This window comes from Protopterus annectens, chromosome 5.part0, assembly GCF_019279795.1.
Source record: "Protopterus annectens isolate FY-2018-M chromosome 5.part0, PAN1.0, whole genome shotgun sequence".
NCBI classification, from domain to species: domain Eukaryota; kingdom Metazoa; phylum Chordata; order Ceratodontiformes; family Protopteridae; genus Protopterus; species Protopterus annectens.
In genome coordinates, this window is record NC_056735.1 from 1,883,541,918 (window position 1) to 1,883,565,918 (window position 24,001).

At 38.5% G+C, this 24,001-nt stretch overlaps 1 protein-coding gene across 1 annotated transcript in view; it reads right to left on the reverse strand.

The window, feature by feature from the left end:
- ENOX1 (ecto-NOX disulfide-thiol exchanger 1) overlaps positions 1-24,001 on the reverse strand; it is a 2,044,058-nt gene that overhangs the window by 612,315 nt on the left and 1,407,742 nt on the right. The window contains exon 10 of the mRNA XM_044071707.1: positions 14,808-14,925. Coding sequence (XP_043927642.1) covers positions 14,808-14,925 — 118 coding nt within the window. The remainder of the gene's footprint in view (positions 1-14,807; positions 14,926-24,001) is intronic.

The following is a 24,001-nucleotide window of genomic DNA, read 5'->3' on the forward strand; positions in this document are numbered from 1 at the left end:
AATAATAACATTAGAGAAAGGTGCTGTAACAAAGCATTGAATTAAATTAACACATAAGTATTTTGGAGTACATAAGTATAATTTGATATAATGATTTCAAGCTAATTATCAAAATGCCACTATATAGAGGATTGTGATTATGTTTCCAATCATTAACACATAAATGCTGTGATCATGTTTTCAATCATTAACACATAAATATGCCTTTGGGCATGGATGCCAGGAAATTCACTTTGATAGCAAAGCTCAAGAGGTAAATCTTGGCATCCATGTAATATATATTTAATGGAGAGTTATGACAGGAGACCTGATCATAATTCTTTGTAGTGCACAGAGATTTATTTGCTCCATGTATGGAAAAAAGTTAAAAAAAAACATAAAGTATTTTACTGACTTTGAAAGCCACTATTCAATGCCTAGTACAAGACCTGATTAAAAAAAATTGTTAAACACCTTTAAAGCACTATTAATGTGGTCTTGTGTTATAGTAGTGCTCAGCCAGAGTCTCTTTTCTTCCTGATAATGGAGTGTAATAATGACACTCCATGCATTACAAAAGTGGAGGCCCTGGTAGTTCTTAAATGCCTGAATGGCCTTGTACCCTCCATAGCTATGACTGCCACAATGCAAGCAACAAAATCAACAGGAACATCAGCAGCAATCAACAGAAGAGAAGCATTTATGGTATTTCACATAATAAATACAAAGAATATATGTGGATTTACGAATACAGATTGGTGGCTTTCTCACTTAATTTTACTCTGTTAATTAAATACCTATGCCACAATACTATGACTATAGTAGTGATTAATTTCAAACTCACGTAAAGTTTCATACATATCCCAGGGCTCAGAGAGCACTGTTTTATATGAACCCACAACATTACCTATTACAAAGGAAGAACTGCTGGAAGCAGCACAGATAAACAATATTATTTCGGAATTGTACTCATTAATTTAAACTGTAACTACCTTATTTCTCTACATGATTTATTTTTAATTTATTCAGACCTTAAAAATTTATATTTACTTTATTTTATAGAGTCCTCACTCAACTCTTATACATGGTGTCAAAGACGAGAAAAAAAATAGTTTGGAAAATCAAAGGAAGAGAATATCAAAATGATGATGTAATTAATCTGCCCTTAACATTTATTTTTTTAAATATGCAAGTGATAAGTTGTTCAGAACACTTTAAATGTCAGGTGGTAGAGAGGTCTAGGCTTTGGGTAGCACAGGATTTTGGCCTTGTCTCCAAGTGCCCTTATCTTATAACACGGGAATGCTTGGAAAGTTAACACTTGATAATATCAGGCTTCTGTCTATTTGGTGCCAGTCTGAAGACAACATTTTTGAGTACAAACATGTGTGTGTGTGTGTGTGTGTGTGTGTGTGTGTGTATGTGTGTGTGTGTGTGTGTGTGTGTGTGTGTGTGTGTGTGTGTGTGTGTGTGTGTGTGTGTGTATGTGTGTGTGTGTGTGTGTGTGTGTGTGTGTATTGTTGTTAACAGAGTAATATGCTATTTTCAGTGTTCATCCATTCAATGTTATTTACTGTTTGCAATGATGAGTAACAGGGTACATATTAGCTTTGAAGTGAAAGTATAGTTGTGTAAAATCTTATCATAACAGTAGTTGTCCTTCTCTTCACTGTTGCAGTATTCATAATTGAAGGGATCTCCTGATAAGGATAACCCAATGTCTGGCCAGTATACCAAAGTCATTAGTACTTACAGGCACTGTACATCAAACATTTGCACCCTGTAGAAGGTATAGGGTATAAAGGTGATATACAGACACATGCACTCAAAACAGAAGGAGGAACAGAAAGTCCCTAGGGACAAGGAAGAACATGTGCATCCAGAAGGAGAAAAGGTAGAAGAGCCCCTAGGCCAGGGGGGGAGAAAGAAAAATGCTAAAGCAGAAAGGGCAGGAGGGAGGAAGGGAGCAAATACTGCAACATTGGAGAAAAGGACTTCTACTTTTATGGTAAGATTTTACACAATTGTACTATGTCCTTCCATATCTCTGTTTCAGTATTCATAACTGTAGAGAGAGTACAAAAATTCGGGTCTATATCAGTTCACTGAAACGGCTGAAGTTCGAACACCATATGTTCGAACTTCTAACCACAAAGTACAAAAACATAGAAGTCTTAGAACAGCGATTTTTTCCCAGGAAAAAAAAATCGCTGTTCCAAGAAACACACACAAAACACAAGCACACCAAAAAAACAGCAATCCACACAGAAACACTTAAAATCCTACATCTAACCCTACACTAAACTGTACATACAATACTATCTATCCACTTACCTTAACTAAAACCCTAACCCTAAGGTCCGTCACTATCACACACTCACCTGACCTGCGCCCTAACCCTAATTCACCTATCCCGCCCTAACCCTAAAATCTGTCACTATCGCTCACTCACCTCACCTGCGCCCTAACCCTAACTCACCTAACCCGCGCCTTAATCCTAATGTCCACACAATCGCACACTTACCTGATCCCGACCCATAACTTCCCACCACATTCCTGATAATCGTGACACCACAGAAACGGCCCACCGAATTCTGTGTTCCCCGACTTCATGATAATCAGTGTTCGAACTTCACAGTTCGAACATCTGGTGTTCGATCCTCAGCCGTTTTGACGGACTGATGTAGACCCCAAAAACTCAAGAGGAAATCTGGTAGGAGGACTACACTGAGGAGCCTTCCAGAAACTCATACAAGATAGCCCTGGCAAATCCATCTCTAGCCCTGGAAATAGCATCCAACTTATAATGCTTAGTAAAGGTATGGACAGAAGACCAAATAGCAGCCTCAAGGATGGAACTGATATCCAGACCCTTGAAACAAAAAGCACCAGATAAGGCAACAGCCCTGGTAGAGTGAGTCTTTATTGATTAGGAAATACATTTGACATGAAAAGAATAACAAAAAGAAATGGCTTTAGAAATCCAGGAAGAGATGGTTTGCTTAGAAACAGCTCAACCCAAAGACCTGGGATGAAAGGAAACAAAAAGCTGCTCACATTTGTGAATAACTTTAGTTATATCGAAATAAAATCTGAGTTGACTATGCAAATCCATGGTGTGAAGAACATTCTCATTGGCAGACTGCAGAGAAGGAATAAAGGAAGGCAAATTAATAGAATGATTAAGGGACAACTCACTGACAACCTTGGACATAAGAGAAGAGTTAATACGAAGAGCCACCTTGTCTCTTTGGAAAACTAAGAAAAGAGAAACAGCCATGAGACCCTGAAGATCATACACCCTCTTGGCTAAAGTGAGGGCAAAAAGAAGAACAGTCTTCCAAGTACAATGCTGTAAGGAAGCTAAAGCAGCAGACTCAAATGGAGCCCGAGTCAATTTTTCAAGAAAAAAATTGAGGTTCCAGGAAGGCAGAATAGGCTTTATGGGAGGACTGATATGAAGGAAACCTTTAAGAAATTGCTTGACCTCAAGTCTTGAGGCCAGGAAGGAGTCAAGGACAGAAAAGCAGAAACTGCCGACAGGTGAGCTTAACTGAAGAATATGCCTACCCAGCATGGAGCAGATCATCCAAATAAAACAGAACCACAGGAAACTCCACAGACAGGGGATCCTGATGGTGAGAGAGCTATCAGACAGCAAATCTTTTCCATTTGGACAAATACAGTTTCCAGGTAGTGGAATTTCTGGCCATTTCCAAGACCTGAAGCACATCCTCAGAAAAGAGGTGCCTAATGGGATAAAAACCCTATCACCCACACCATCAGTTGAAGAATGGACAAGTGAGGATGGATAAAATATTCCTTGTCTTATGTGAGAAGGTGAGGTAACTTGTGGCAATTGTCCCTGGCCAGGTGAGGGAGAAGGGGGAACCAATGCTGTGTGAACCAATAGGAAATCCTACCTGATCTTGTGCAAGACTTGTGGTAACAGAGTATGAGGGGAGAAGGCATACAGAGACATCCACTTCCAAGGAAAAGACAGGGTGTCCACTTTCCAAGCCAGAGGACTTGGGACTCTGGAACAGAATAGAGAAAGCTGACAGTTCAAATGTCCAGGACACATCTCTGTGAAGCATCCATTCATGATCTTGTGTGCTGGACCTGCTCAAAGAGACTGCCTCTAGATTATGCTCTGAGGGAATGTAAACAGCTTGAAGACTCACTTGATATGGAATAGCTAGATCCCAGACTGAAGACCTAGTCTCCAAAGAAGATAGGACCTTGCACCCCTGCTTGTTGACATGCCAAACAACCATGGTATTATCTGTGAAAATTATGATGGGCCCAGGATAAAAGAGGGAATAAAAATCTTAAACAGCTAGAAGAAGAGCCCTCATCTCTTTTACACTTACGTGGTCCAACCTCTAATAAAGAGGCCAGAGACACTGAATCTTGAGAAAGCTGGAGGAGGCCCCCATCCCCTGTCCTGAAAAGGAAGCCCTGGGTTGAGAGAAGGTTGATGAATCCACCACCGAAGCTCAAGCTTAAGACAAGGAAAGAAGGGGAAAGGTAAGTCCAGAGGGTGGCAATGTTGGAGCCACACTGACTTGAGATAACAAAGTAGAAGCCATGAAACTGGGAACCCTGAGAAAGTCACTGACTGTGATTGAAGCCAGAGGAAGAAGAACATGGAAAAAGGCAGTAAGAGAAAGTGCCTTGGGGGTAGGCAGAGATGCCAGCACGGGGATGGTCTGGAGCTTGAAACCAAGGAAAATATGATCCTGAGAAGGGGTCAGGGCTGATTTCTGACAGTTTAATGTGAACCCCAGACTCTGCAGCAGGGAAATAGTAAAATGGAGATCCTGAAGCAGAGCATGGGGGGGGGGGGGCCTTGAATGAGTAGATCATACAGATAAGGAAAGATGTGAACTCCTCTCATCCTGCAAAAGGAATGACAGGAGTGAGGCATTGGGTGAATATCCTTGGGTCAGTAGAGACAACAAAGGGCAAAGCACAGAACTGAAAATGCAAGGAAGAATCAGAGAAAGGTAAACACTTCTTTAATAAGGCATGGATGGGGATATGAAAGTAGGCATCCTTGAGATCAAAAGAGACTAGAAAGGCCTGGGGTAGAAAAAGGGGAAATAAAGTCTGAAGAGACAACATCTGAAAAGAAGGAATCTTGAGAAGGGTGTTGAGCTGGGAAAGGTCCCAAATTGGTCTTCAAGTGCCCTCCTTTTCGAGAACCAAAAACATTCTGGAATAAAAAACCCTCCCTACCTGGGCAGTGGATACAGGTTGAATTGTGCTCTGGATCAAAAGAGAATAGTGTACCTCGGGGAAAAGAGGAGGTTTTTCTCTAGGAGGTTGAGGAATGACAAGGGAGGGAGTTAGAGATTTCCAAACCATCAAATAACCCTGACAGTCTGTTGTGATCTTCAACTAATTGTGAAGAGACAGGGAAAGATAAGGGAACCTGGCCAAAGGAAAGAGGAAGCAAATTGTAAAAAGGAACTAAGTTTATCCTGAAAAGTATATTTCTAGGAAGCACGGGTTTGAGTAGACATAGCAGGAGGTACACACCTAGAACCCGGTATTTCCTCCTTTGGGTGTAGGGTGAGACTGCCTGCAAACAAAAGCAGATTTGGAGGGGTAATTCCTCTGAAACTTAAGAATAGGACCCTCATCCTAGAGAGACTTAAAAAGTTCAGCAGCAGCACCACCAAAAGATTTTTATTATCCAAAGCAGCATCCGATAGTTTGGCCTAAATGTCATCAAGAAAAGCCTGAGGATGAAACCAACAGTAGCACATCATAATAGAACCAAATGCAGCAGCCCTGGAGGAAGCATCAGCTGCATCATAGCTGCATTTAGTAGAATGGCAGACAACGTGAAAGGTAGAACCCAACAGAGAAAGGGCAGCAGTCTTCCCATAAGAGTCCAAAAAGTCAGAAACCACTTGAGAAACCTGAGAAAGGAGGACCAAAACATACCTGGTCATATCTGTAGAGTAGTTAATGGCCTGAAAGGATAAAGTGGCAGCAGTATAAAACTTTTTGCCCAGCCTCTCCATGGGCCTACTATCCTTATCTGAACAAAGCAGCTTGGCTGAGGGCAACAGCTTAGAGAGATTAGTAGAAAAGACAGACACTATATAAGGATCAGCAGAAGGGCATTTATAAAGAAATTTACATTTATCAGGCACCATGTAAAATCTGTCAGGTTTCTTGGTGGAAGGGTGCTAAGAACCAGGGGTTACAGAAGGTGCTGAAAAGGTATCCAGGAAGGCAGCCAGAACTGGGGGAACAGCAGAAGGACTAGGAGACTTCATAAGGGGGAGCTCATAATACCTTTTCTGAATATCAGAGACTTAAGACTTGAGAGCGATCCCACTTAAAAAATTCCATCATACGGGTAACAGTGTCCCCAAAGGAGGGTTCCTCTAAAGGGAAATCTGGACTAATAGAATCCTCTGTGAACCATATTCCCAGGGGAGTAGGGACTTGAGAAGAATAAGACAGCGCTCTTCTCCTGAATCCTGTTCCTCATCTGAGGATCTGGTTCCCTGAGTCTTTTAAGAGGAATGGAAGACCGGGATGGGCAGACACAGACCCCCCCAGAAGAAACTTTAAAGCCATCAGAGCATTAAACAACCCCTGAGTAAAATCTTGCCATTCACTTTGGAGATCTTTAACTACAGGTTCATAGTTTCATAGGTAGGTACTAGGCTATCGGTCCAAGGACCTAAGTGAGCCTAGCCAACAAGGTTCCCTGGCTTTTGCCACCCAAAAAATTATTTTCCTGTGCCCCAGTCGAGCAGAGCCACAGAAGTGATCCCCGGGGTGAATTTCCTGTTTCCCTTCCACTCATCAAGATTTTTCTTGAAGAGTGCTAATGAGGAGCTTTGTTTACTATAGATGGATTGCTTGTTCCAGAGTATGGGAAGCCTCTGGGACAGAAATCTATCCCTCCAGCATGTTCTGTTTATTGTGGTGACAAGGTTTAGGTCACTACAACATTTAGCTTGGAGGGATTGGGATTTCTTTAGGTGGAGCATGTCCAACAGCTCAGGGTTTGACATAGCTTTGTATGTTAGGCAGAGATCACCTTGTAGTAGGCAATATGCTACGGAGTCAAGCTGGAGTTTTTTAAGACGGTCAGCATAGGGCATCTGTTTGAGGCCAGTAATCCTCTTTGTGAGGTACTTCTGCGGCCTTTACAGCTGTTGTAGATGTCTTGTGAGGCATTCCAAAAGGGGCATTGTACTCTATAATGGGTCTAATGAGTGACGTGTAGAGGGGAACAATGACCTCTTTTTTCCTGGATGAGAACCCTTTTGTGATGAGGTGTGCCATGTAGAAGGATTCCCTGACCACTGTGGTGATGTGATTCTCAAAGGAGAAACTACTGACCACCTGGGTCCCAAGGTCTCTTATCACACTTTTGTTAAGTAGACTGCCGCATATGTGGTAGTTCATGGGTACTGTGTTTTTACCAAAGGGGATGACAAAGCACTATTTGGCACTGAGCTTGAGGCCATAGCTCTGACACCAGGCATCTGTCTCAGTGAGGCCCTTCAGTAGGATGTCCACATCATTTGGGGACTCAATTATGGCTCCTAGTTTCAATCATCTGTGAACTTCATTAGGCAGAGACCTTCTGTGTTATCCTGTACTTCAGAGAAGTAGATACCAAACAGGAGAGGACCCAGGATGTTGAAAGCCTTGGCGAGGTCAAGATAGGTTGTGTGAACCACCTAACCCTCATCTACGTCTTTGGTGACTGCTTCAAAGAAATCAATCAGGCTCAGGAGACATGATCTGCCTTTCACAATCCCAAACTGGGTGGGGTCCAGAGTTTGGAGGTTACTAATGTCTTTGTTTATAAGTTCTGTGATGATACATTCCATGGCTATGCAGACCAGGCTCATCAGGCTAATAGGGTAATAGTTCCCAGGGTCCGTGGTGGCTCCCCCTTTGTGGAGTGGAATAACTGTTGCTGTGCACCATTCAGTGGGCACAAAGCATGAAGTGAGGCTATGATTGAGAGTCTTGATATAGCTATAGAATACTTTGTGGTTGTCCTTAGAATCAGTGGCAATTTTGTTTTTGGAGCTAGCTTTGGAGGATTTTATGAGGGATCTCAGCTTCTTACTGAGGCTGACCAGGGAGCTCCTCCACTTATGTGATTTTACTCCCTTTTGTAACAGTTTATTCCTTCTATTGTACAGTTTGTTTATGGCAGGGAACCACCAGATTGGCTTCCTTTTTTTTGGAGGATAGGTAGGATCTTGGTTCTGTTAGGGATAGCACGATCCATGCACTCACATAAGTGCTTATACAGTGCATTTGTGTAGGATTCAGCAGTCATAATTGTAGTGTCCATCTGCATGGGTGTCATAAAGTTCACTATTTCTGTCTTAAGTAGCATGAAGTTGGCTTTGGAGAATTTTTTTACGGTGGTTTCCTTAATGGGGGATGGGGGCGGGATGTGGATATCTAAGGTTATTAGTGTATGGTCGGATCTGACCAACGAGGACTTGACTTCAGGTGTGGAACACCGGTCGCTCATGTTGGCAATGACTAGGTCTAAGATATTGTTGTCCCTGGTGGAGGTGTGGCTAAGCTGATCCAGGGCACTGGAATTCATGAATTCCAGAAAGCGTTGAGTGAAGGAGTTGGTACATGAGTAGTTTTCTCAGTTAATGGAGGAGTAGTTGAAAATCTCCCATTATTAGGGTGTTTGGTTGAACCCTAATATTTTCCAGTATATCAAGAAAAAAGGAGTGGGAATCCTGGGGCATGGTGGGGATCTGTAGCAAGCTACAATTTGGATTGCAGTTTTGCCCAGAGTTAGTTGCACTTTGGTAATCTTGGATAATCTTGGATAATCGCTCTAATCTACATGGGAAATATGTTTGGTTTTCTGTTTCTCTTTCTGCAGAATGTCTGCACAGAACACCCTCTGAGTGTCATACCTTTGGTGACACTCAAAAATTACAGTAGGGATCACCTTCCTTACTAAGAGTTGTGGAATCCTCCTCAGTCCCTTGGATACAATCAGCCAAAGTCTAGAGTAGACGATTCTAAAGCCACCAAGGATGTATGAGAAGTCATTGACATACCAGCCTCCAACAGGGTCACAGTAGAGGATCCAAAGCAACCACCAGAAGATCATATGGGTTTTCACTAGTCTTAAGAGAGACGGCTGGGGAGGCTGGACAGCAGCAATATCAGAACTGAGTGTTTTGGTATTTTTCTTGGCCATTGGCTGACTGTTAGGATGAGAAAACTCTGCCATAGCAGCTTGAGCCAACAGCTTAAGACGTTGGCTTTCAAGGTAAATAGAAAAGAAGGAGAGACAACTATGTAGATTCTTGGGGACAAAAGCCTGGCAGGCAGAACCATGCAGATGGTTGTGGGAAGCACCCATACAGAAGAGATACTGGTCATGACAGTTTTTATGAGGAATCAGCCTCCTAGATTGACATTTTCCTTTTCTGCATGACATGAACCTAACTAGCACCAAATAACAAAGTAAGATAAGGAGAAACCCCAGCAGGGCACTTATCTGAAACATGGCTTGGTAGCCAGCATAGCAGGAAGGTGTTTAGACGGACATTCAATGTTGTTATTCAGACTGGGGGCAAAGAAGTTCTGAGAGTGTGCATCTGCTTGTCACCTTTATGCCCTACACCTTGTGCAGGGCGTGTATATGTGATGTACGGTGCTTGTAAGTACTAAAAGCTTTGGTATGCTGGCTAGATGCTGTGCCATCCTTGAAATGAGATCCCTTCAGTTATGACTACTGCAAAAGTGATATGGAAGGACATCTGCTATATTGTATGATTCCTGCAGCCTTGATTTAACAGTGTCAGAGGTTTAGGCTAGAACTGGCCAGCCAAACAGCACTCTGGGGTTAACACCATTTACAAAGTAAAAGTTTTTGTTTTGGGTATGGGTTTGCATTAGATTGTATAAAATGCACCCAGTTTTCAATTTCCCTCCTTTGCTATGATAATTTCTACTAGGGGACACAAATAATTGTATCTTTGTACAGTCTCAAGGGGTCCACTGGAATATTTGAATACAAACCATGCTGGATTATATTTTGCAGTGTGGAGTCATGTCACATAATTTTAGTAAACACAATAAATATGTGGAAAAATATATGAAATTTAGGCTTAAAACTGGAAGCAGATTCTAGAATTTGGAACTTGGAATTCACATAAAAAGAATGGAAAACTAGTTGGTAACACATGTTCCAAGTATGTCTCTGTATCCCACAACTGGTAATTCTGCCTTGTGGCCATAGAATTGTTATGGATATTTTAACACCTTTATTAAATTATCACTTAAGTCAAAGGTACACATACATTAATTAATAGGATAGAAAACAAACAATTTTAACATTTTTTTCATTTGCATACATTATGCATTACATGTAAGATTTCTTTCTTTCTTTATCATTGTTATTCAGTCCAACATTGCATACATTGCTCAATTCCTGTCTTCACTTAAACATAACTCCTCCTTGCAGACATTATTCTGCATGTACTGTTCCAACAAATTCCATTTATTCCTATGTAATTTGTTCCTTCTCTTTTCTAAAGATCCCACTTCCAAAGCAATACAATATTCAATACTTCAAATACAGTTGGTTTAGATTTTGATTTCCATTTTCTAGTAATTGCTTTTATTGCAGTCAATAGCATTAAACTTAATAAGGCATTACTATCTTTACACAATTCAGTTCCTATGTCCCAGCTCAAAAATAAATATTTTCTTAGTTCCGGCCATTTGTCCCGACAATATTTTATTTATTTATTTATTTATTTTACATTTGTTAACCGGGAGAGTCCGACTGGATACATGTCCATTTTCAGCGGAGGCCCGGGTAGAAAAGTTCCAGGTACATAACAGACATATGAACATTGTTAATGCAAAAAAGGAAGATAGTTGAGTTCTAAATACAATATAAAGATACATCACATCTTGGGAAAAAAATAACAGCAGCATATAAAAAAAAAAACATAGGTCAGTTACAAAGGCGAGGCGCCTTGTTAAAAAGCGGTTAATAATAGTGAGGTAAGAGAAGGGTAAATGATAGTGGTTAATTAGGTTTGGAACAGGGACATTGCCAGAGAGTATTGAGATGGGGTTTAAGCTTTTTTTTGAATTGTAGGAGTGAAGGTTCTGAGGTGAGCATGGTCGGTAGGGAGTTCCACATTTTACCTACAAAGTTTGAGAATAGAGAATCCCCAGCAGAATTATTGGCTTTGGTAGTTTGAGCTAAGATCTTATTGGAGGAGCATAAAGATTGCAGGTTAATATAGGGGTGAATGATGTTTTTCAGAGCTGGTGTTTTCTCTGGGTGATACAGTATCTGGTGAGCCGTTTTGAGTTGGTTGAAATGGAGTTGGCTGGAAAACTCTAACCACCCTAGTTGCTTCAAGTTAGTGCAGTGGTGCGTTCTAAAGGTGGAATTTGTGGCAAATCTAGCTATGTGATTGTAACAAGAAGCAAGTTTGTTAAGGGTTGTCTTGTTTAGGTTTGTAAAGAGGGGAGAGGCATAGAAAAGAGTTGATAGTAGGTGTGTGCTGGCAATTGTAATTTTAGCGTGAGGAGTGAGAAAGTGTTTTACTTTATAGAGAAAGCCAAGATTTTTATTGACGGTTTTGATGGTAAGATTGAAATGGGTGTCAAATTTAAGGGAGTTATCAATGGTAACACCTAATAGCTTTGTGTGAGCTTCTGGTGATATAGTGATTCCATTGGAGGATGTAATAGAGAAGGTGGGAGGAAGAGTCTTGTTAGTGGGTGAGAAAGTAAGTAGTTTTGTTTTGTTGGGGTTGAGAACTAGTTGACGACTTGAGAACCATTTTTCTATTAGGCTGAAGGTGTCTTGGGTTGAAGCAGTGAGGTCTTCCAGGATGGAGGCAGTGCTGATGATAGTCGAATCATCTGCATATTGAATGCATGTGGCATGGGGGGTGATTATGGGCAGGTCATTAACAAAGATGGTGAAGAGAAGAGGGCCAAGAATAGATCCTTGGGGAACTCCAAGTGTAACAGGTAGGCATGTGGATAATTTGTCCTGCCATAGAACAGCCTGTTGCCTATTGGACAGGTAGGATTGGAACCATTTCAGCGTGGAATTGCTGAGTGATAGTTTTTTTAAGGTATGGAGGAGTTGAATGTGGTTCACCATATCAAAGGCCTTGGAGAGGTCTAAGAAAAGAGCAGATGATAGTTTATTATTGTTTCTGAAGTTATTGATGGTATTAGAAAAGGATAGTAGGGCTGATGTGGTACTGTGATTTGGCCTGACGCCATGTTGGGAGTTGGCTAGAATTTTATTTTTGGTGAGGTGTTCCATCAGTTGTTTGTGGACACACTTTTCCATAATTTTGGTCAGGGGTGAGAGTATAGCTATAGGTCTGTAGTTGGTTAGCTCTAGTGAGCTACCACCTTTATGGAGAGGAATAATGTGGGACATTTTCCATATGGAGGGGATGAAGGCTTCTGACAATGTACGGTTTATGATTATGGAGACGGGATAGGAAATGGCCTCAGCTGCTTTTTGCAGAAACTCAGCTGGGAGAAGGTCAGCTGCTAGCTTAGTGGGTTTTAGTTTTTAAGAAGAGATGTTATAGAGGATATGGGTACTGGATCGAAGGTAAATAGATGATCTGATGTAGTTGTAGTATTCTGCTGGCATGGGTAGTGGAGTGGGCTGGTTGTTTGTTTGAATTGTGTGGCCAGGGATTGTATAGTTTCTGTGAAGAAACTATTGAATGTGTTAGCAATGTTTACAGGGCACTGTTGTTTGCAAGTTGTTGGAGTGGGGTGGTTGCCTGGCCTGGGTGCAGGAGCTTGTTTAAGCCTGCCCAGAATTTTTGTGGATTATTAAGGTGTTTGTGTTGGAGGTGGAGGAAGAAGTTTTTTTATCATTTAAGATCATTCTTTTAGTTTCATTTCTAAGTTGCTGGAAGGTTTGGTGGGAGTGTGGGTCTTTAGAGGTACGCCATGTGACCCACATCTTGTTTCTAGATAGGATTTTGGATTTTGTTTCCTTAGAGAGCCATGGTGTGGTTTTGGTTTTAGTTCTAATGGACTGTATTGGAGCATGGGAATCTAGAATCTTGAGGAAGGTGGTGTTGAAGTAGATAAATGCATCTTCAAGAGGAATAGACTTGAGTATTGTCCAGTTGTGGGCCTTAAGTTCAGTTTGAAAAATGGAGGCGTTGAATTTATTATTGTTCCTGATTTTTTTTATGGTTGTAAGAAGGGGGGTGATTTTCTTGAATTTGATAACATAGGTGAGTAAGTGATCACTCATGTCCTCTGGGTGAGTACCTGCTGAGTACTGGTCAGGATCTTTATTAGTAAGGATCCAGTCCAGGATGCTGTCTTTGTTTTGGGGTTTACCTAGTCTGGTAGGAGTGGATATGAGCTGAGAAAAGCCATGTAGATTTATGCTGCTAGATGGGGAGCTAGATGAGAAGGAATTCCAATTGATGTTGAAGTCACCTAACACTATGGATTCCTGGGGTGAGTTTGAGTTAACCAGTGGAGAAAGTCCTCTAAGGTTTTGTTATTATTGTTGCCTGGGGGGATGTAAATACATGCTATATTTATGCTTTTATGTTTGTTTGGTTGAAGTTTTACAAGTAGAATTTCGGCATTGTTTGTTAGGAGGGGTTGTGGAGAGGCAAGGGAGATTTGTAATGTATTTTTGTAGAGTATGGCTACACTGCCACCTTTACAAGTTATTCGGTCTGTTCTTAGTATATCATACCCTGGTGGGATTATCTGTGTGTCTTTCGTACTTGGTTTAAGCCAGGTTTCTGTGAGACATAGTAGGTCTGGGGAACAAGTAGCTAAAAGGGCATGTAGGTTGTGAATCTTATTGTTTACACTTCTGATGTTTAGATGACAGGTCAGAAGAGAGTTAAAGGGTCTAGAGTTTAGATTGAGAAGTGGAGGGGAGAGTAGGGTGGAATTAGAATTGAGTGGAGGGGAAGGGCCAGGGTTGGGGTGGATATCACCATCTGTGGCTAGTCTGTGATTCAGAGTGGTAATGAATTTGAGGGCTTTGAGTAGAAGTTTGTAGTAATGTTTATCATTTGGCCTAATATTGGTAGGTTTGATAATTACATAGCGTTCGAGTTCTAACAAGGTGGGTGAGTAGGGAGTTGAGTCATGGCCTCTGTTGTTAATTATGGGGGAGGGGTTGGTTTGGTAGCCTGGGTGGTGGAAGCCTATGTAAGATTGAGTACTCTGTTGGGAATTTTTAAAATATACCAGCTCATTACACTCTCAAAAAGTCTCCAATTGTTACAGATATCTTGTGAAAGTCAACATACACACTGGTTAAGTGGTCATTTGGCTATGTCTTAATGAAACATAAGGCTGCAGCAACTGGTGATATTGGCAAGCATAGGCACAAAATAGCTTTTATTGGCCACATAGGGAAAAAAATCGTCAAGAGAAAAAATGGCATCAACATATAATATAGCACAGCAATGAGACATGAACGTGTAATCAATTATTTCACATTTTATCTCCACATGGGTGAGTGAGAAGTTAAATCCATTTGTATTAGTTAGATGAGTTATATAGCCTTTACTAATAGGTGTGCATTTTTATTTTGACAAATTAAATGAACTGTGGTACTATCTAATTATATAGTAAGTCAGTATGGTAAAATATGATTTCTTGCAATAAATACACTTAATGTATCCGATACGTATAAGGCCTTCCTCCTCTTTTTGTATGAGGAAATGAAGTTTGGATTTTAATTGTTATTGTATAATATTGTTCTCAAGCGCACACAGCAATAATTTATGGTTGAATGACTGTACCTGATCCATCAGTTTTAACTCTCTTATTAGATTTTTCTTCACTGTCATCATCTGACATTTCCATTTCTTCTTCATGACGAATCCCCATAAGTTCTTCATGATGTGCATTTCTTAGCTCCTAAATATAAAGAAATTGACAAAAATTAATAGAAACATCAGTAATTTAAAAATTATGGCTATAGCACTGACACACCACTATTGTTCCAAACATACTCATACTTTGTTCACACTTGGTGCTAACATTAATTTATTTCGTCATTTTTTTTTTTGATGCGATTGTTCCCACATAGCCTATGTCCTGTTTTAAGGGGCATCAGAGATTGCATTTATAGACACCAGGGGAACTTTGGTCAATGGCCATGGGATGTTGTCTTACTCTTCTTTAGACAAATACTATGGGATCTGTTAATACCCATCTGAGATGCCATTGAGATGCCATTGATTTAGGTAGATGGGATTCCAGCTTAGCATCTCATCTGAAGGATGGCCCCTCAAGAGTGCAACATTGCCTAATGCTGCACTACAGTGGCAGTAATGGAATATGAATCCAAGCACTTGGTCTGGAGACACAGCACACAGTTTTCTAATCCACCCAGCATCAAAGAGAACTGTGCTGTCTTTTGAGTTATTGACAATAAACAATGTCATTTATTTTATTTTTGGAAGTAACCTGATTTAGAGACAGTTTCTACCTGCTTAATTTCCTAATCATCTATGACTATAATTATTTTGAGTAAGTATACTGTATATGCCATGGAGTTAAAATTTATTTCTAGCTGTTATCATAAAGATAAAAGATTAGAAGAGGATGTGCCCAATATAAGAATGGATGCAAAATATGTAGTGAACTAGTATCATACAAAAGGGATCTATTACAGACAGCTAAATCATGGTTTAAAGATGTATGCTTCTAGTCAGGTTAACCTAAAACACTGTCTAATGAATCTTAGCAGCATTTGGAAAGAAATATTGCATAATCTTTTCTGAACAGTTGCAAAATCCAGTCACATATTATCCAAATATTATCAAATTAGTGTAGATGAAGTGTAAGGATACTATGTCAAAGAAGCTTATAAAATAATCTCAGACAGCAGTGGTTGTTTTGGATAATACCATTCATTCACTAGAATCAGAACCACATGATAAATTAGTAACAAATATAAAAATAATAAAGCTAAACAACGGAAATAAAAACTCCACTTTAATAATGAGGTAAATCCCAAATGACTTGAGCACTTTCTCCAAATTTTTGTTGATTACCTGAATAACACTACTTTTTTTTAAATTTACCAGCCATTGTCATCCATGGGAAATTGATTTCCTTGACAAACATTTGACCAAAACATTTTAAGGGTTGAAAAGTAACATTTTTAGGAAGGAAACTCATTCAAATTCCTTGTTACACTTTGAAAGTTGCCACCCCCCTCCATCAAAGGAACAGCATCATCAAGGGGCAGATGGTGAGACTGTCTCACCTAGTCATTGACAATGAGACCTTTAAAGACAAGTTATATACCCTTATAGGGATGTTCTTGGAAACAAGGTATCCTTTAAAAATGCTGATGAGGATCCGACAAGAGGTCACTAGAAAAAGAGAAACTACTTTTCCCCCAATTCGGAGGGGAAGTGAAGGAGGCATGCAAATCACAAGGCAAACAAATATCTCTGAAGTGTTTATATTGAGATAGAACCATTTAGCCCCACTCTTTGTCTCCACTGTTAACAAATTCTGGAATACATATTTTGAGTACCAAACAAAAGAAAAATTGGGGAGTAAGCACAGAGTTGTGTTTAGTAGAGGCAAAAATATAAAGAACATCCTAGAGGGTCACAACGTTAAACGACACAACTCTTTAATGTATAAATGTGGTGCATGCAGATATTGTAAATTTGTCAATGACGCACCATACGTCTTAGTACAGAATGATGAATATGCCCTGGAAAATGCAGTTGTAATACTACTATGTTAGTCTATGTGGCTACATGCACAAGCTGCCAGGGATTTTACGTGGGCAAAACTATATGTAGGCTCCACGACAGAAACAGCAGAGCATTTTAGGGCAATTAAGAACCAAAACAAGTACAACTCACTGTTTTTATACAGCATTCGATGCACCAATTTCAAAAGGTTTATCTTTTTTGTCATTGACCGAGTTTTTCCTAATGCAAGTTGAAAGTCGAGACTAAGGAATATATGTGGCAGTTAAGGCTAAATGTCATGTATCCGGCAGGTTTAAATGATAATATATCATTGGCCCCTGTGTTGAAGCAAAAGGCAAACATTATTTAACTACTCTTGCTTTTTTTAATTTGAACAATTATTGTATGATTTTTACATCGAAAACTATATATATATATATATATATATATATATATATATATATATATATATACATATATATATATATATATATATATATGTAGTTTTTTGACTACTGACTCTTTACAAAGGCATCTTTTTCCAAAATCTATAGATAGCCTTTGAATATGGTTTATGTTAGTATGTTTTTAACTTCAGTTAAGCTTTTTATTTATTGTTTGGAGAAGGCTTAATTATGATGTAACCTATTTTGATCACACTGATTGGTTGCAAAGTCACAAGACCACTGTATTTAAACACTTGGTTTTTATGTTTCTAAATGACTCTGATGAAGCTATAACAATTTCCCGAAAGCGCTCAGTCATTTGGGATGTACCTCGTTATTAAAGAGGAGTTTTTCTTTCCGTTGTTTTGTTTTATTATTTTTTTACATTTGTTACAAGTTTTGTTACTCTTGTTGGGTTGGTTTTATTGTTCACATGATAAATTTATTTGTTTATTTATTTGACATTTGTTGACCGAGATAGTCTGACTGAGCTTGTGCCCTTTTTCAATGGAGACATGGGGAGAAATGCTCCACAGTACAGATTATACAAACAAAATATTAAACAGTAAAAATTATGCAAGTAAATTATTCCAGTACAAGGTATGCAAGTAAAAAGTAACAGGAGTTAAGTGAAATATACTAAGCATAAAAATTAGTATAAACAATAAGGGTTATAATACAGGGTCTATATCACGAAATCAAACTTCCAAAATGTCGAACACCATAAGTTTGAACTTGTAAGATCGAATTCAGATAACATCAAAACTTCAAAACAGCAATTTTTTTCCCAGGGGAAAAGATTTGCTGTTCTGAAAAACACACACATAAAATCACACCAAACACCTTCAAAACCTACACTAAACCTAACATACACCACTATCTATGCACTATCCATAACCCAGCCCTAACCCTAAAGTCCGTCACTACCGCACACTTACGTGACCTGCGCCCTAACCCTAAAGACCATCACTATCGCACACTTACCTGACCCGTGCCCTAACCCTAAAGTCTACCTGTTTTACCTTGACCCGGTCCAAAAATGCCGAAGCCGCAGAAACCGCCAACCAAATACTTTCCCTGGGAAAGAATTTGGGTTTCCACGGCTTTGACATTCTCAACTTTCAAGCTACCAAGTTCGGCCTTCCAGTATTCTGCATTCTTAATGTTCAATTTCATGACAGGAACCCAAAATACGTAACCAAATTGCAGTGCCATAGAGAGATCCCAGAAACTGAAGCATTAAAAAAGAGTAGTAGGAATAGAGGAGGTAGAATCAAAGCAGCAAAAATACAGAAGAACTGTTAAGGTAGTTTAGAAGGAGAATCAAAGTAGTAAGTTTGACAAGTTAAAATGTGAGGTGAAATTAAAGAGAGAAAGGTAGATGAAAGAAAGGAGCTAAATGTCAGATTACTAGGGAAGAATTTGAAAGAGAATGGAGAGCAGTATAATGTGATTAAAGTGATATTCAGGAATTTAGAAAATAAAGGTTAATTAAGGGAAAGCAGAGCTTAGGAAAGAAGCAAGGAAGGGAGAAGGAAAAGGAGGAAAACAGGGAAGGGAAGATATTAAGCTGGATAATTACAGAGACATGAAAACACAGCAAAAAGGCTCTGACCACACAGATAAAGCAAGTGTCACTCCAAACAGTCCAAATTATGTAAAAAGTAGTGCAAAAATTAGTGACACAATCTCCGCAATGTTATATAAAAAGCTCAATTTATTGCAATATGCTAGTAAAAAATACTTTCACCTCACAAGGCTTCTTCAGGCAGAAAACTGCATACAGGTTCAAACATGGTTTCATCAATGAGAATTTACGGATGAGGGAGGAGTTCGGAACCAGTCAGACTGGAGAGGAACTAATGAGCTAGGCAGCTTATCCAATCAACAACAGCACCCAATGCATGTGGACGTGACTATGTGAACTGAATCATTAGAGACGCTATTTTCAGTACAGCATCCAATGGCTGAGACTATAGTGGATCCAGATGTTATATCTAACGTTGAAAGAACTAATTCTAATAATTTAATGAATACAGTTGTCAATTCAAATTTGGTGACAGCCCTAGACTCTTTAGCTGCACCTCTCCACCTCAACAAGCCATACCCTTTACTGAAAGAGAAACGGAGTTACCATAGCAGCAGGGGCCGAAGTCATACCAGGAATACAGGATACAGAAAGACTACACAAAGCCAAAAGAGGTTTTAAATGGCATTGTATATAACCTTTCGGACTATTCTTTAACAGAACGAGAAGAGCAACTTTTAAATAAAGGCTTGACTTTTATTCCATGGCAGTTGGCAGACATTTCAGATATAATTATCAGTTTTAAGCTATATGTATGTAATTTGAACCTGAAACCTGAAATTGATTTATGGAATGAATCAACGTGACTTGGACAATTTTACTGTAAGTAGAAAAAGCACTTTTGTTCCTGTTAACAATCCGTTAATTGCTGTATTTGAAGAAGTAGTTGTATATGAAATATATGATTTATTGTTTTCTAACAAGGAAAGTTTCTATCCAGATAAAGAACAGGAGAAAGCAGTTAAATCGCTTATAGCTAATAGTAACATTGTTAATAAACCAGCGGACAAGGAAGGGAGAATAGTTATTTTGAATTTGTCTGACTATATAAATAGTATGATGGCATTGCTAAACACTGAAGATTATACTGCTTTAAATGCAAGTGAATTAAACAGTATTATTCAAGATGTAAAAGCAAATGTATATGATATGCATTTAAATAATCAGATTTCTTTAGAAATATTGCAATATTTTCATGTTATGCATCCTAAAATTCCTTTTATTTATGGTACCCCAAAAATACACCCCCCCCCCTCCCCCAGATGCGACCTGTTGTTTCTGCATCAGGCTAGATTACTGAACTTTTATCTAAATATGTAGAATTATTTTATTTTATTTTATTTTTATTTTACATTTATTGACCGGGATAGTCCGACTGGAATCATGTCCATTTTCAGTGGAGGCCCGGGGAGAAAAGCTCCAAGACAAACAGCAACAATTAAAATAAAAATGAAGACACTTTACAGATTTGATATTTACAAAGACAGAATAACAATTTCACTGGTAAGGGTTAACTCCTGGATAAAGTCAGGAGAGAAAGAAGATTAACAGTAACTTGACTAAGAATTTATTTATATATGAGGTATGAGTTAGCCAGGCTTGTTACAGTGGCAAAGCCAGTTTAGAGCCAGATGTTGTTTGAGTCTGGTTTTAAATTGAGTTAGAGAGGAGAGCAATGTAATTTCAGCTGGCAGTAGGTTCCAGACTCTGCCAACAGTGTTTGCAAAGAGGAAGTCACCATCTACATTGCTAGTTTTGATAGTTTGAATTAGTAGTTTGTTTGAAGATTGAAGTAGTCTTGAATTGCTATAGGGGGTAATAATATTTTTAAGGGTAGGTGTATTATCTGGATTTAGGAGGATTTTCTTGGCCACAACCAGAAGGTTAAATTGGATAAGACTGGGAAGTTCTAGCCACTCAAGTTGTTTAAGGTTGGTGCAGTGGTGTGTTCTAAAAGGCAGGCCAGTGGCAAACCTGGCAATGTGATTGTAACATGCTGATAGTCTGTTAAGTACAGACTTATTTAGATTACAAAGAAGGGGGAAGCATATAGTAGAGTTGAGAGTAAGTGTGAGTGGGCAATGGCAATCTTAGCTGGAGGGGTTAAGAAGGCATTTATTCTGTATAGTGACCCAAGTTTTTTATTGATGGTCTTGATCACTTGATTAATGTGTAGGTCAAATTTTAGGTTGTTATCAATAATGGCACCTAGTAGCTTTGTAGAAGGGCCAGGGGAGATAATTGTCCCATCTTTTGCTTTTATGGTGAAGGTAAAAGTTGTAGACCTTTGTGTGGGTGAAAATAGCAGCATTTTAGTTTTTTTGAGATTTAGTAACAATCGATGTTCAGAGAGCCAGTTTTCTATAATATTAAAGGTGGACTGGGTAGCAAACCTCAAGTCTGCAGGAGATGTAGCTGGACAAATCAGGGTGGAGTCATCAGCGTACTGGATACAATTAACATTAGGGATGACAGTATGTAGGTTGTTAATAAAGATGGAAAAGAGAAGGGGCCCAAGTATGGAGCCTTGTGGGGCTTCAAGGATGGTAGGTAATAGGATGGAGGGCTTGCTCTGTCAGATATCCTGCTGCTTCCGACTGAGGTAGGATTTAAACCACTGAAGGGCTTTAGAGTTAAGGATATAAGTCTGCAGGGTGTATATCAACAGTTGATGATCCACCATGTCAAATGCCTTGGTAAGATCCAAGAAGAGGGCCAAGGATATTTGATTATTGTTACAGTTGTTATTGATAGTATTGGTAAAGGCTAGTAGGGCGGAGGTCGTACTAAAAGGATTTAAGTCATTCATGTAAAAGATACACCTTATTTTTTAGAACAATTATATATGTGGTCTAACGAACATGATATTTCTACTTGTTACTTTAGATGTTGATAGTCATTTTACATCTATTCCAAATGATGTTGGAATTGATTACTTAAGGGAATATGTTACATCCTTGTCCATATTTAATTCCACTGAAATAGAGACTATCTGTGCTCTGATAGACTTAATATTGAATAACAATGTCTTCTTATTTCAGAATGTGGTGTACAAACAATGCAGAGTGTAGCCCATGGCTAACAGCTATGCAAACCTGGTTGCCAATAATTGAGAAATTAAGCGTGTATTAGTGCAAATAATAAATTTAATAACAGTATTTTATTTTATAAAAGATTTGTAGATGATCTGTTTCTTATTTGGGATGCATCTTTTTTTTTTGAAGAGTTTGTTAGTTACTTGCATTCTACAAGTACCTTTTTAAGGTTTAAATATAATATTAATTATATAAATATAGAAGTTCTTGATACAAAAATATTCAAGCAATTAGATGGAACAATTGGTACCACTCTGTTTAAGAAACCTCTAAAGAAAAATACCTATCTTCATAGAACCAGTATGCACCCCACATATATATTTACAAATATAGTTAAAAATCAAACTAAACATATCATTTGACTTAATACTAATAAAGAATTAATGGACACACTGTTATAAGCTATTAGTGTAGATTTTTTGGATAGAGGGTATACAGAAAGTATGGTAACTAAATTAACTAGTGACATAAAGCAAGAAACTAATAGTAATAACATATATCCTATCTTTTCAAGCACTCATGTCCAACACTATAAGAATAGATCTCAAACTGGAAGAGGTACAAACAATATTAGTACTTTTAGATGCATTTTGCCATATGATGTAAATACAAATAAGATACAGAATATTATTAAGAAACACTGGAAGATGATAAAACATGTACCAGCTTTTAAGGATGTATCCTCAGAAAATTTGACTTTTGGGTATAAGAATCAAACCAATTTGAAACATCAATTATGTTATAAGGAACAGTACCAATATATGCATAATACATCAAGCAAAAAGAGCACTTTAAAATGTTATAATTGCCATTTTTGCAAATATAGCTATATAGATGTTAGTTTTATTCATCCAGTAACATCTAAAATATTCCATGTAAGAAGTCATGGTACATGTAATACTATAGATATAATATATATGGCTAGATGCTCTCAGTGTACTGCATTCTATATAGGCAAGTGTAATAGGAAGCTAAAAGATAGATTATGTGAACATATTTCAGAGATCAGAAGAAAGCTAGAAACAAATGCACTATATAGACATATAAAAAGTACAGATGACACACATATATTTAATTTCCTAATTTTACAAAATATTAAAAAGTCTTATCAGAGGGGGTGATTTACCTAATTACACAGAATTAACATAGAATAAATGGATATTACGATTTAAGGCTTATCAATATCCAGTATTAATGATTATTTTAGCTTAAAACTGCTTTTGAAGGACATTAGTAATAAATTGTGATTCATTATATATTTTAATATTGAGTCTATATGTTTATGTTGTTTTTATATGACATATATCTTTGTGTTCAATGTAAGTCACATGATAATAATTAACTCTAAACCATGTTTGAACCTATATGTAGTTTTCTGCCTGAAGAAGCATTGAGAGGTGAAAGTATTTTTTACTAGAGTATTGCAATAAATTAAGCTTTTTATTTAACATTGTGGTGCTTGTGTTGCTAATTTTTACATGATTACAGAGACATCTCCATAAGCTGTATAGGTAATTTTTGAGAGTTCAACCAAAAAAGGAATCACTCCGATTCCATAACAAAACATAATGTTTGAGAGTTGTCTTAAATTCATGAGCATGAGTAATATTTTTGAGCATCAAGGGAAGCTTATTCTATGATAGAGCAGGAAGGTAGCTGTAAAGGTTTTGACCACATGATTTCTTAGGTTTATAGATTTGTAGGAGACATTGGTCTGAGCTTCTGAGAGAGCGAGGTGGGTTATGGATGAAAATAACAGAGGATAAGCTGGGGCAGGAGGAGGGCTTATTAAGAATAGAGTGGATGATGAGAAATTAAGTAAATAGCAGTTGGTTAGGAAATTCTAAAAAGCTAAGTGATTTAAGAACAAGCCAATGTGGTGTGATTTTGGTGGCACGTTAGCTGCAAATCTGGCTACTTTGTTGTAAGTAGTTTCAAGTTTAGAAAGAAGAGAGGACTGTAAATTAGTATAGATCTGAGAGCTGTAGAAGAGGTCAGGAAGAAGATAAGCCTGGGTAAGAGAGATTCTGGAACTGAGGGTAAGAAACTTAGAAGTTATGTACTCACCATAACGTTCCATCTGAGTAGGTGACTTCATTCGGATGCAACCTGTGGGTATCGGATCCGACCTCGGATCCGAGCCGG